The following is a 15,314-nucleotide window of genomic DNA, read 5'->3' on the forward strand; positions in this document are numbered from 1 at the left end:
GTTAAAAAGAGTGAGATGGTTGAGTGAATGGAAATTTTAAAATGAGTGGGATGGCTGAGTTAATGGAACGTTCACATGAATAAGATGGTTGAGTGAATGGAAACGTTAAAATGAGCGAGATGGTTGATTGAATGCAAACGTTCAAATGAGAGAGATGGTTGAATGAATGGAAACGTTTAAATGAGGGAGATGGTTAAGTGAATGGAAACGTTTAAATGAGGGAGATGATTGAGTGTATGAAAACGTTAAAATGAGTGGGATGATTGAGTGAATGGAAACGTTAAAATGAATGGGATGGTTGAGTGAATGGAAACGTTAAAATAAGTGAAATTGTTGAGTGAATTTCACAATACGATAAGTAAGATTTTTGTGTTAATGTATACGTTCTGATAAGTACGGTGTTTAAGTAAATAGAAAAGCTAAGAAGATTGAGGGTGCAGTGTAATGAAAACCTAAAAATGGTAGCAATTTTAAATGAGTAAATGTTTAAAAGATTGTTGACGGAGGTAACATTATCACTAGATCTACGCAGAAACTAAGCACCTGCTTGAACATTTTGTCTATAGATACAGTAAGTCGAATAAAGTAAACACCTCATTATACCATGCGACCATTTCATTTATTTTGGACTCATCAGTGCTACTAAAGGTCAAAAGAATGGAAGTCCATTTACAAAGCGTTATACAATATGTACAGAAAAGGGACAGGTGTACTATAGACCCATCAGAACGTTATAAAATATGTACAGAAAGGGACAGGTGTACTATAGACCCATCAGAACGTTATAAAATATGTACATAAAGGGACAGGTGTACCATAGATCCATCAGAACGTTATAAAATATGTACAGAAAAGGGACAGGTGTACCATAGACCCATCAGGACGTTATAACATATGCACAGAAAGGGAAAGGTGTACTATAGACCCATCAGAACGTTATAAAATATGTACATAAAGGGAAAGGTGTACCATAGACCCATCAGAACGTTATAAAATATGTACATAAAGGGAAAGGTGTACTATAGACACATCAGGACGTTATAAAATATGCACAGAAAGGGACAGGTGTACTATAGACCCATCAGAACGTTATAAAATATGTACAGAAAAGGTAAAGGTTTACTATAGACCAATCAAAACGTTACAAATCTAAACGCTATGGTGGGTGTTTAATGTATGTAAATGATTAGAAGAATTAGACTAAGGGAATGTAAACGTTAAAATAAGTGAGATTTATGAGAGAATGTTAATACTAAGATAAGTAAGTATGAGAATGGTGATGAGTGAGATTGTAAAGTGTATGAGAACGTCGATGAGTGAGGTAGTAAAGTGAGTATGGTGATGAGTGAGATTGTAAAGTGTATGGGAGCGGTGATGAGTGAGATTGTAAAGTGTATGAGAATGGTGATGAGTGAGATTGTAAAGTGTACGAGAACGGTGATGAGTGAGATTGTAAAGTGTATGAGAACGGTGATGAGTGAGTTTGAAAAGTGTATGAGAACAGTGATGAGTGAAAGTGTTAAATGTACGAGATTTTAAAGTGAATTTAACTGTTTAGATGGATCTTTCAGGGACGTGTATGATGGTTGTCCTTAATTTGAATTGTTACAACGTGACTCTGTAAGGAAATCATTGTTAAAATTTGACTATCTTATTATTTTCCTGTGCAATGGCATGTGTATAAAGTTTTAGTAATCGTTAGTCTATAAGCAGATTATAATAACTGATTAACATACGAATGTTTTGACCAATGAAATCCGCCCAGGATTTGACGCGCATTGATCTTTGAAACACATATATATAATACTGCTCCCTGCTTTAACGCGCGAGTGTAGCACTAACATACCGAAGCTTGTTCTGGCCATAATCAATAAGCGCTATACGATTCACGTGCTTCCTGAGTGACCCAGTACCAAGGTTTCCAGCTATAACTACTGCTGTCTACCATATCTAACACAGTGTTGCTCTCTCTTCCTTCCAGTAGCAGTCTGGGTCTGGTTCTGTGCAGAACAGGAAACTACTTAGGGCGAAGCAGCTCCAACTATATTTGTGTCATCGATAACCGACTGGAATTTCTATCCTTTGAATCAGCAGGCGTCTGTGAACATCAGCAGAGAAACGAAACAAGGACTCTCTCTTCCGTTACTGACGTTTGTTTCTCTGATACACAATGAAGTTCGATGACGCGTTGCTGAAGCTCGGAGAATTCGGATACTACCAGAAAAGACTATGGATCCTCCTACAAATCCCAGCTATGTCCGTCGGATGTTTTATGATGATGTTGGTATTCCAGATGTTTAAGCCTGAACACCGGTAAGTAATAACTAATCAAAAACTATTAAAGTTGTATATTAAATAACCAAGCTTATTTAGAGACAGGTAAGCACCTCTACCTTGTCATACTTATAGTCCTGTAGATTCAATCTGATAACATTATCTTAACAAATTGCCAGGTACAACTATATCAAACCCCGTCATTTAATGTGAATTGCACTCAGTGTCCCCGGACTAGCAATCCACTAACCTACGAATACACCCTGACATCTAGACGTACTTTATAACCAGATATCGACAGTAACAAGCAGTGGTAATGTGTATCGACACTTTCATTTATTCACATGTTATCTCAAACACGATAAGAAAATACTGTTCTTTCCTGTGCAAAACTGTCACGTTTGTTAAGGTAATCTATTTATATTTTGATTTGTTATTTTTATTCTTTTCAACGTGTCAAATGTAGGATGAAATATTGACAAAATATCCGTTGCTAAAGTTCTAATCAGTACATAATGAGACCCTCCTCTAGTATCATAATTCTGGAAAATCTCAGCGTTTGATCGTTGTCGAAGGCTAATGTTTGGTCTGAAGTCCCTGATAAGACCACTGCTTTCAAGCCAAAGCGGTTAAAAATATTTGATACGTAGAAATATGTGTTTAAGAGCTTCAGGATCGCTCGAAAATCGTACTAGTGAGAATATTAGTAACGGTGACTCATACGGCCGCGGTTGTTTCCAGTCCCACTATGATATCGTAGCAATATTTCACATAAAAACCTAAAAAAAGTAGGGCACTATTTAATACACAGTCGTGTCATGCTATTTTAATGGGCGGTAGTAAAATGATTAATTGTTTACGAATGCCAGTCAGCTTGTGCCCTAAACTCACTGTTATTACCTTACTGGTTAGGCGTTCTGCTGTAAACAGATTATAATAATTACAGGCGTCTCTATGATACGGCTATTTTGTTTATATAAATTGGTAGTGACTTTATATTATAAATATGCTGTATTATGATACCACCATTGTACCTCCCCTAAAACATGGAGCTGCGGCACACATGATTATAATGCGAAACACATTTAGAAGTAAAGAGAGCGACGACGAGGCTAAAGATGTCCCATCCAGCTGAAGGAGGTGCCGTATAGTTTAACGTAAACTCGTATAACTATGACAAAACATACATTCTGTGTATACGTATCAGTAATAAAATGCTCAGATGTGGTAGTAGAACTATGTCGCAGACAACCCGATTGTGGGCCATAGAACGACATACAAAAGGTCAGCAGACGTTACGGGCTATTGAATGCAATGATTTGATAATAAATCAACGCCATTATATTAATTGATTTATTTTGATTGGCAGATTGAAATACTTATCAAAGTTTGATAAAATCACGCTAAGTTTGTAACGATTATGGTTTCTTATGACGTTATAAGTATGGGATACGTGCATGAATGTGTTTGCAATTTGGAAGCCATGTTATTCATACGCCGAACAAAGAGAATTAATAAAGCTGCCCTAGATGGTAAAATACTAGAAAACATATACTGTCTGTTTTTCCTGAGAGATAACTCGTTATCATGATAGCTACGTGAAACGATGGTGAAATCTATGTTTGAAAGTGAAAGACAAAGAGACCGCGATTAGACCGCAGAAACGGCGTGAAAGTGAGAGGATTTGATCTTCAGTTTGTTATGAATTCGAAAAGGAGAAACAAAAGAAACGAACGGGGTAATACTCAGTGTCAATTTCACTTCTGTCGTTAAATAAAAGTTTAACATGATACAAATTATGAATCACTAATATACGGAGGAAGATAGGAGGACCAACAAAGTCAACATTTACTGCATCTTTTGACCTTTTAATATATTCGAACTGATTAGAAGCAATCTGGTAAATTTTCGTTATCATCAGTATTCGTATGTTGTAATAATGTTGCTTTGGTTGCCTTTTGCATAGAGTGTTTTGTGGTGCAATTGTTTTTTTCTAGATTTATTCATATAACTATACATATTACAAACATCCTTCTACTTATATCTAATACACTGTAATGCCAAATTTCAACACGGCACATTTACTCAACAGGGAAAAGTAATATACTAAATATATTCTAATGTTAACAGTCATGCGGATATACCATGATGGACATATGGACACCTTTAATATCTGTTTGAAATATAACCCCCGTCGGTGTGGTTGCCATCGCCATCGACATAGGGACCCCGTTTGTGTTTCCCATGGATATATAAGCTCTGTTTGTGTGTTTCCTATTGGCCTTGAGACCCCATTTCTGTGTTACCTATTGGTCTTTAGACCCCATTTCTGTGTTCCCTATTGGCCTTTAGACCCCATTTCTGTGTTCCCTATTGGCCTTTAGACCCCATTTCTGTGTTCCCTATTGACAAAAAAACCCCGTTTATGTTTCCCATTGACATATAAGCCCTGTTGTGCGCTACTTATTGATATATTGACATTTATTATATCTTTTGGACATATAACCCCCGTCTTGAGTATTTGCCAAGGACATAGGGACCCCGTTTGTGTTTCCTATTGACATATACGCCCCGTTGTGTGCTATTTATTGACATATTGACACTGAGCACTGAGTATATCTTTTGGACACATTAACCCCCGTCTGAGTGGTTGCCAAGGACACATAGGGACCCCGTTTGTGTTTCCTATTGACAGATAAGCCCGGTTGTGTGCTATTTATTGACATATTGACACTTGGTATATCTTTTGGACATATTAACCCCGTCTGAGTGGTTGCCAAGGACATAGGGACCCCGTTTGTGTTTCCTATTGACATATACGCCCGGTTGTGTGCTATTTATTGACATATTGACACTTGGTATATCTTTTGGAAATAGTAACCCCCGTCTGTGTGGTTGCAATTGACATAAAGACCCCGTTTGTGTTTCCTATTGACATATAGACCCCATTTGTGTGTTATTTATTGACATATACCTCCTTTGTCTGTTTCTTATTGACACATAGGTCCCGTCTGTGTTTCCTTTTGACATATAAACATGTTTTGTGTTTGCTATTGACATGAAGACCGCGTTTGGGTCTCCTGTTGAATAAAGACCCAGTGTGTGTTTCCTATTGACAATAGACCCGTTTGTATTGTGTGTTTCTTATTGACATATAAACCCCGTTTGTGTGCTACTTAATGTCATATAGACTCGTTTTGTGTTTTTATTGACATATAACCCGTTTGTGTTGTGTGTTTCTTATTGACACATAAACCCCGTCTGTGTGCTACCTATTGACACATAGACTCGTTTTGTGTTTGCTATTGACATATAAACTCCGTTTGCATGTTTTTTAGATTGAAAAATCAACTCAGTTTTTTGTTTTCTTTTGTCGTATCGACGCATTTGTATGTTTCCTATTTTTCTATTGATATTTTAATCGTTTGTTAATTTCCTTTTAACAGATGAATACCGTTTGTATTTTTCCTTTTGATATCCCATTTGTGTTTCCTTCTGATACGTAATGCTTGTCTGTTTCCTATTGACATACAATCCCCGCTTTTCTGCTTTCTGTCGTCATGGTAACCCCGTTTTTGATTGTGTACTGTCTATTGGCATGGTAACACCCGGCGGTAACTCCATTTCGCAACAAAGTAACAATGCACTTTAACTTCATTCCGCAACTAAGTAACAATGCACTTTAAGTGCTGACGGAAGTAGTAGTACCTGTATTACACCCCACTTGTTAACGACTTAGTCGTCCCCGACTCCCTACCACTATTGTTCGCTACTGTTCTGTCTGGATGTATCTTCTTTATGCTACTAAGATAGATACATAGTTTGGATAGTGTATCTAATGAGATAGATAAATAGTTTGGATAGTGTATCTAATGAGATAGATAAATAGTTTGGATAGTGTATCTAATGAGATAGACACATAGTTTGGATAGTGTATCTAATGAGATAGATAAATAGTTTGGATAGTGTATCTAATGAGATAGATAAATAGTTTGGATAGTGTATCTAATGAGATAGACACATAGTTTGGATAGTGTATCTAATGAGATATATACATAGTTTGGATAGTGTATCTAATGAGATGGATACATAGTTTGGATAGTGTATCTAATGAGATAGACACATAGTTTGGATAGTGTATCTAATGAGATAGATAAATAGTTTGGATAGTGTATCTAATGAGATAGATAAATAGTTTGGATAGTGTATCTAATGAGATAGATAAATAGTTTGGATAGTGTATCTAATGAGATATATACATAGTTTGGATAGGGTATCTACTCAGATAGATACATAGTTAACTCCATTTCGCAACAAAGTAACAATGCACTTTAACTTCATTCCGCAACTAAGTAACAATGCACTTTAAGTGCTGACGGAAGTAGTAGTACCTGTATTACACCCCACTTGTTAACGACTTAGTCGTCCCCGTCTCCCTTCCACTATTGTTCGCTACTGTTCTGTCTGGATTTATCTTCTTTATGCTACTAAGATAGACACATAGTTTGGATAGTGTATCTAATGAGATATATACATAGTTTGGATAGTGTATCTAATGAGATAGACACATAGTTTGGATAGTGTATCTAATGAGATCGATACATAGTTTGGATAGTGTATCTAATGAGATATATACATAGTTTGGATAGTGTATCTAATGAGATAGATAAATAGTTTGGATAGTGTATCTAATGAGATAGATAAATAGTTTGGATAGTGTATCTAATGAGATAGATACCTAGTTTGGTTAGTGTATCTAATGAGATAGATACATAGTTTCGATAGTGTATCTAATGAGATAGATACATAGCTTGGATAGTGTATCTAATGAGATAGATACAATGCACTTTAAGTGCTGACGGAAGTAGTAGTACCTGTATTACACCCCACTTGTTAACGACTTAGTCGTCCCCGTCTCCCTTCCACTATTGTTCGCTACTGTTCTGTCTGGATTTATCTTCTTTATGCTACTAAGATAGACACATAGTTTGGATAGTGTATCTAATGAGATAGACACATAGTTTGGATAGTGTATCTAATGAGATAGATAAATAGTTTGGATAGTGTATCTAATGAGATATATACATAGTTTGGATAGTGTATCTAATGAGATAGATAAATAGTTTGGATAGTGTATCTAATGAGATAGATAAATAGTTTGGATAGTGTATCTAATGAGATATATACATAGTTTGGATAGGGTATCTACTCAGATAGATACATAGTTAACTCCATTTCGCAACAAAGTAACAATGCACTTTAACTTCATTCCGCAACTAAGTAACAATGCACTTTAAGTGCTGACGGAAGTAGTAGTACCTGTATTACACCCCACTTGTTAACGACTTAGTCGTCCCCGACTCCCTACCACTATTGTTCGCTACTGTTCTGTCTGGATGTATCTTCTTTATGCTACTAAGATAGATACATAGTTTGGATAGGGTATCTACTCAGATAGATACATAGTTTGGATAGTGTATCTAATGAGATGGATATCTATGTGAACTTAGCGTACCGAATAGGTTAGATACGGGTGTTAAGATAGTGTGTATAATGAAAAGGATACAACTATTCAGATTTTGTATCGAATATACAAATATAAGGACAGTGTATCTAATGAACAGGATATACTATTTGGATAGTGTATCTAATGAACAGGATATACTATTTAGATAGTGTATCTAATGAACAGGATATAATATTTAGATAGTGTATCTAATGAACAGGATATAATATTTAGATAGTGTATCTAATGAACAGGATTAATATTTAGATAGTGTATCTCAAGAACAGGATATAATATTTAGATAGTGTATCTAATGAACAGGATATAACATTTAGATAGTGTATCTAATGAACAGGATATAATATTTAGATAGTGTATCTAATGAACAGGATATAATATTTAGATAGTGTATCTGATGAACAGGATATAATATTTAGATAGTGTATCTAATTATCAAGATCAAGATATTAAGTTAGTGTATCTTATGTCTAGAGTATACTATTAAGATAATGTATCTAATGCTTATGACACATGTATTTAGATTGCTTATCTAATAAAAAGGATACATACACTTAAGAAGTGTTTCTAAAGATAAGGAGATACAGGTACATATATCATACTAATGATAACAATACAAGCATGTATATAGGATTTTTTATGAGATGGGTACAGCTTTTGTATCCTTTGAGATAAATAATGTATATCGTGTTCTTTAAGTCCATCTGATAAGGATACAGGCATGTATATAGAGTTTCGTGTCAAACACAATATGGATACACACTTGTCATATATATATAAGGAAGTGTTATTGTTGTATCAAAGATAGTGTAAAACGTAATTTACGTGTTACGTTGTATGAATTATTGAATATTTTTCTTTGGAAGTGAATTGATACGATCAAATTTACCGAGCTTTTAATATTAACTGTATAACTATTAACAATAAATACAACGGTCCAGATTGGATTGTGTTTGATATTTATCTAAATATAGAGTCAAACGGCGCTATCGTAACTAAACACTGTTAGAAACAGATATCACTTTCACCTTAAGAAGAGATTAATGGCGATTTGACTTAGAGTTTAAACTAGACTGCCAATCAGCCTGACGATATCAAAATAGAAACGTCGTTCCCTAACAATGTGGCGAGGTCCTACTTAGAACAGTTGATTGGCAGATTAGTTAAAATAATACAGACAGAGTGTAACCGGCTTAATTTCTAATATCAGGCTCTATATAATATTCAAGCTATAATCTGATAGAAATGTCCTTAGCAATATGAATACTTATTTTAGTTAAGGATAACCATACAATGGTACCTATCTCAATTACAAAGAAAATCAGGTAAGCCAATAAACCGGCCGGCGTTACCAAAATACACATAAACAACAAATTTAATTACGTTTTTAGTGCCCTAGTTAAGTATTGGTCTAACGAACATGATCGAACGATGTTTTAAACTACCTGAATTAAATCCCGTTTCATTATCCGTTTTCATTAAAATGGTAAAATGTAACGAATAAAGAGATTGGTAATATATTGCTACTATAATTGAAAAAGGTTAAGAAATCTATGGCACGCCCCCTTACATTCAGTTGATAATTAACACTAAAACAAAACAACGGCGGATATATCAGGTATATATAAAGGTTTTACTATCATACGTTAATGAAAATGCTGTGTTGATTATACTAACCGATCACAACACAATATCTAATGACAATATTGAATTATACCAAAAATCAATACACAGTTTTTGTAATCACAATATTGTATTACTCTAGCAAATCACAACACTATATTCAATGTCAATATTGAATTTAATAACCAATCACCACTCAATATTCAATGACAATATTGTAATTTACTAACCAATTACAACACAGTATTCAATGGCAACGCAGTGCATACTATTTGTAACAATGTTGTATACACTATAATAACCAGCATCAGATTAGACACAGCGGTATACACATAATTTGTTAGGTGGAACAATTCAATTGTTCGTTAGGTTGATGGTGTGGACACTCATGTTTCGGTCGATACGAGAAACAATCTAAATTACACACTTCGCTTTAAAACAATTATCTATCAACTCCATACAACCACCGCACTAATCAACCCGACTTGTGTATGCTGGTAGATAGGGAGATTACATGTAGCTTTTGAACATTTAAAAGTCTTCCTAGACGCCGTAGTAATTAACTTGTGTGGTTGATATATTCTTATTACGGTTATTGACACTGAATGCATTAGTATCATAAACATATACATAATATAGTCATCGACGCTGTAGTAATTTATATTATTTACATGTACATATAGTACGGCGCTGTAGTAATTTATATCATTTACATGTACATATAGTACGGCGCTGTAGTAATTTATATCATTTACATGTACATATAGTACGGCGCTGTAGTAATTTATATCATTTACATGTACATATAGTACGGCGCTGTAGTAATTTATATCATTTACATGTACATATAGTACGGCGCTGTAGTAATTTATATCATTTACATGTACATATAGTACGGCGCTGTAGTAATTTATATCATTTACATGTACATATAGTACGGCGCTGTAGTAATTTATATCATTTACATGTACATATAGTACGGCGCTGTAGTAATTTATATCATTTACATGTACATATAGTACGGCGCTGTAGTAATTTATATCATTTACATGTACATATAGTACGGCGCTGTAGTAATTTATATCATTTACATGTACATATAGTACGGCGCTGTAGTAATTTATATCATTTACATGTACATATAGTACGGCGCTGTAGTAATTTATATCATTTACATGTACATATAGTACGGCGCTGTAGTAATTTATATCATTTACATGTACATATAGTACGGCGCTGTAGTAATTTATATCATTTACATGTACATATAGTACGGCGCTGTAGTAATTTATATCATTTACATGTACATATAGTACGGCGCTGTAGTAATTTATATCATTTACATGTACATATAGTACGGCGCTGTAGTAATTTATATCATTTACATGTACATATAGTACGGCGCTGTAGTAATTTATATCATTTACATGTACATATAGTACGGCGCTGTAGTAATTTATATCATTTACATGTACATATAGTACGGCGCTGTAGTAATTTATATCATTTACATGTACATATAGTACGGCGCTGTAGTAATTTATATCATTTACATGTACATATAGTACGGCGCTGTAGTAATTTATATCATTTACATGTACATATAGTACGGCGCTGTAGTAATTTATATCATTTACATGTACATATAGTACGGCGCTGTAGTAATTTATATCATTTACATGTACATATAGTACGGCGCTGTAGTAATTTATATCATTTACATGTACATATAGTACGGCGCTGTAGTAATTTATATCATTTACATGTACATATAGTACGGCGCTGTAGTAATTTATATCATTTACATGTACATATAGTACGGCGCTGTAGTAATTTATATCATTTACATGTACATATAGTACGGCGCTGTAGTAATTTATATCATTTACATGTACATATAGTACGGCGCTGTAGTAATTTATATCATTTACATGTACATATAGTACGGCGCTGTAGTAATTTATATCATTTACATGTACATATAGTACGGCGCTGTAGTAATTTATATCATTTACATGTACATATAGTACGGCGCTGTAGTAATTTATATCATTTACATGTACATATAGTACGGCGCTGTAGTAATTTATATCATTTACATGTACATATAGTACGGCGCTGTAGTAATTTATATCATTTACATGTACATATAGTACGGCGCTGTAGTAATTTATATCATTTACATGTACATATAGTACGGCGCTGTAGTAATTTATATCATTTACATGTACATATAGTACGGCGCTGTAGTAATTTATATCATTTACATGTACATATAGTACGGCGCTGTAGTAATTTATATTATTTACATGTACATATAGTACGGCGCTGTAGTAATTTATATTATTTACATGTACATATAGTACGGCGCTGTAGTAATTTATATTATTTACATGTACATATAAACAGTGACGCTGTAGTATTTTTTTTTTTTACATGTACATATAATCAAGTCCTTAACAACATAAACATATACATATTATAATCATTGACGCCTTAGTAATACTCATTTACATATATATATTAAGTTAATTTGACGATATAGTACTTTGCATCATCAACATAATTATACATATTTTAATCATTGACGCTGTAGTCATTAACATCATTGACATCTGCATATTGTTGATGGCATACGTTTTAGTTACTTACATGGTATTTACGGCCATTGTCCTTAACATAAATTTGAAATTTCATTTCAACCAAAGACAATAATGCGGAAAGAGATATTTTGTATGCGCGCAAATTTATCAATATTTAGGTTCCTCCACACCCCCACACCAGACTTGGTCTCACGGCGCACATACAAATAAATCAGACGTTCACGCTGAAATGTTCTCCATTACTGCTAGGAGTAGTCTCAGACTTGTCTCAGGGCACTCGATCGATAAATAGAACGCGCTGGAGGACCGCCATTGGCTGTCACTAAATCCTTGTCAGCTTTTTGTAGTGAGAGTGTGGAATGTTTTTTTCTTTTTGTGTATCATTATATAATCAATTTTGCAATGTCTCATGCAATTAATAATAACAAATCATCCATGCACGGTACTCGACATTTACACATACGTATTCCAGGAGTGTAAAATATACGTTGAATTGAGTTGATATTGTCAGGAACAGCTAATCTTATGATCCAGTCTCCGATGGTTCGCCAGACCGAAATTATTCTTGGATAATGTCAGAAACCCTCTTGTCTATCAGAGGCCAGCTTTCTAATAATAAGAGAACTAATATCTTTCAAGCATACCAGAAATTAAATTTTTGACCAATTTGTCAGAGAGACCATCTGTGTGAATGACGGTGAAGGAAACATTGTAATTGAATTCCGTCAATGTACTCTGGTTCTCGCTCAAAGCATTTCCCTAATATTGCCTGTACTGACATTTTCTTTTGACATTTCAGATCCTCATTAGCAAACAAAGCCACTCTAGTTTGCTTAATCTTTTTTGTAGAAAAAGTTTTTGAGATTGCAATTTTCAATATGACTTGAATTAAACCTTGAATGATTAATGGAAGCTTGCTGTTTTGTTATGTTTTACTTTCGCTTCAAAGAAATTACTCCCTTCTTCTTCCCTCTCTTTCACACTTATTCATTAATTAATCAAAAGATATCTGATGTATTCATTTGGCTATCATTTACACAGATGCAAGATCCCTGGTTACCCTAACGACACATTTGAGGTGCAAAATCCTTTCCATGCCGCTCTCATCAATGCGACCATCCCGCCCAGTGAGGACATCCTGAGGAAGTACGAGATGTGTAGTCATTACAAGGGTGTGGTAGTGGACGGGTCCAGTCAAGGCGGTTACAACTATTATGTCAACAACACCGTTCGGACACAGTGCGATGACTACGTCTACGATAAATCCACCTTCGATGAAACTTTTGCATCAGAAGTAAGTTACATGCTGTTAATTAAGACTCAGATTTAGGGCTTCTCAAGGTGGAAGCAAATAATCTCATATCTAATATTCATATGGAATTTTAATGGGTGCATGCAATCGTCATTGGCATTTACAATTATGTGTTTTTTAATTAATCTTTCTTTTCGCTCTTTGATCCTATTTATTGATATATCTGGCTTTGGTAGTATTAAAAACTTCTACATTGTTTGGAAATATATACAATATGAGTCCGATTCTGATAGATTATTGTTTATTTACCTGACTCGTTATGAAATAAACTACACTGGACGCACCTGGCGATCTAAATGTCTTGATTGAACGTTAGTAACGTTGCTACGTATCTGCCGTATAATGGGAACATGTTATCTTACTTCACCAGTTTCATCTCTTTTATCGTCTACCGCTGATACCGATCTGTTTATATCATGAATTATTCGCGTAAACGTTACAGTAGAAACACAAACACATTACTTGTTATATAGTTCTCTTTTAAGTTACGGAGCAACTGTTGTGAGATAAGTCTGGGTTATTTCCTTTCTGCCATGAATATTAGCGTTAGTACCACATAGTTAATGCGAACGTCTACAGTCTGTGGTAAATTTATGATAATTATTACCATAGAATATTGTTAACGCTGCATTTGCAGTAATGTAGTGCACAGACATTACAAAACTCTGCATGGGTAACTCGGCCCAATCCTGAGCAGCAGATCACTGACACACACACATGCGTAATAATCAGCTCGTATGGTGAGAAGTTCAAAGGTTACAGACAGGAATGACCAGGTCTGGATCGAGGAGCGGGTCACTGACCCGGGTTAATTTGTTATAGTCACCACATGATATACGTGTTTGGAGGAAGGCTTAGATCACACAGAGGGAGTAAACAGTGGCAACATTTCTAGTGTGAAATGAGTTAAATGATTGTGCGCCGATCTGAATTTCTCTACCAAAGCTTGATGAAATGACAGAAAGACAGACCCATTTGTAAATCAATATTTCATAATAGGATAGTATCCCCGAAATGAAAAGTCATTACCCGATTGCTCGATGGAATGACTGAAACAGGTCAATGTAATTGGTTCGCAGACATTATTTTGTAGGCCGTTTCGCCAGCGCGCAAATTTCTATAATGATTACATAATTATAATTCTGAAACTGCCTCCGTGTATTGATTTAAGGACAGTACATGTTTGAAGTGAATGACTTTATGAAATCTCCAATCGTTTAAAATCATTACAAAACGGTAACAACACTTTTTAATGTATTTTTAAGGAAGATGTATTCTGTGTTTAATTTGATATTCATAATAGTAGTGCTGCATTTCATGGATATGGTTTACGTCATTTAAATTCTAAACAAACCAAATACGTTCATGTTGATACTTGACCTACTATGGAACCTGTATGTCGGTCGTGTTGAAATTTAGATAAACGCTTGATCATTAACGTTGTGGACTGGTTGTAGAATAAACGAGATAGATACAGAAAATATTCGTTTGTCATCGATAGGACAATGGTAGATACCGTATGTATCTCGATGCGTAATGGTAAACATGTGCTATTTCTCTTCACAGAACAATTTAGTGTGTGATGATGCGTTGAAGACTTCGCATGCTCAGATGGTTTATTACTTCGGTGTGTTGTGTGGAGATCTGGGATTCGGGATGCTTTCCGACTAGTAAGTATCCGTCCTCTGTCCTCAAATTGACACGTATTGTTGTCATGTAGGTAAACATCGATTTGACCAGCGAAACGTTCTATTAATGCATTAAACCGTTTGCAAGTTCATTCTTTCATTTCAATGGTAAATTTATGAGTGTATTTTTCCGATATCTCTGGACATCACAAAAACAAACCATAAACGGCAGGGAAATTTCAACTGAAAAAAAAAATCATGTTGTCGATTTTGTTATGTCCTACCGTTGTTTTATTGCTGTCAGCGTCCTAGTCTATATTGAACTAGACCGATACAATCGTTCTGTATAG

General features: G+C 34.8%; 1 protein-coding gene across 2 annotated transcripts in view; it reads left to right on the forward strand.

Moving 5' to 3' along the window:
• Positions 1 to 15,314, forward strand: part of LOC110454895 (organic cation transporter protein-like) — a 58,796-nt gene that overhangs the window by 24,378 nt on the left and 19,104 nt on the right. The window contains exons 2-4 of one of the 2 annotated variants that reach the window (XM_021504672.1): positions 1,982 to 2,313; positions 13,066 to 13,318; positions 14,903 to 15,006. In XM_021504672.1, the coding sequence (XP_021360347.1) occupies positions 2,171 to 2,313; positions 13,066 to 13,318; positions 14,903 to 15,006 (500 nt within the window). In that variant the 5' untranslated portion in view covers positions 1,982 to 2,170. The remainder of the gene's footprint in view (positions 1 to 1,981; positions 2,314 to 13,065; positions 13,319 to 14,902; positions 15,007 to 15,314) is intronic. The other variant, XM_021504673.1, reaches the window with a different exon arrangement.

This window comes from Mizuhopecten yessoensis, unplaced genomic scaffold, assembly GCF_002113885.1.
Source record: "Mizuhopecten yessoensis strain PY_sf001 unplaced genomic scaffold, ASM211388v2 scaffold8103, whole genome shotgun sequence".
In the NCBI taxonomy this organism is placed as follows: domain Eukaryota; kingdom Metazoa; phylum Mollusca; class Bivalvia; order Pectinida; family Pectinidae; genus Mizuhopecten; species Mizuhopecten yessoensis.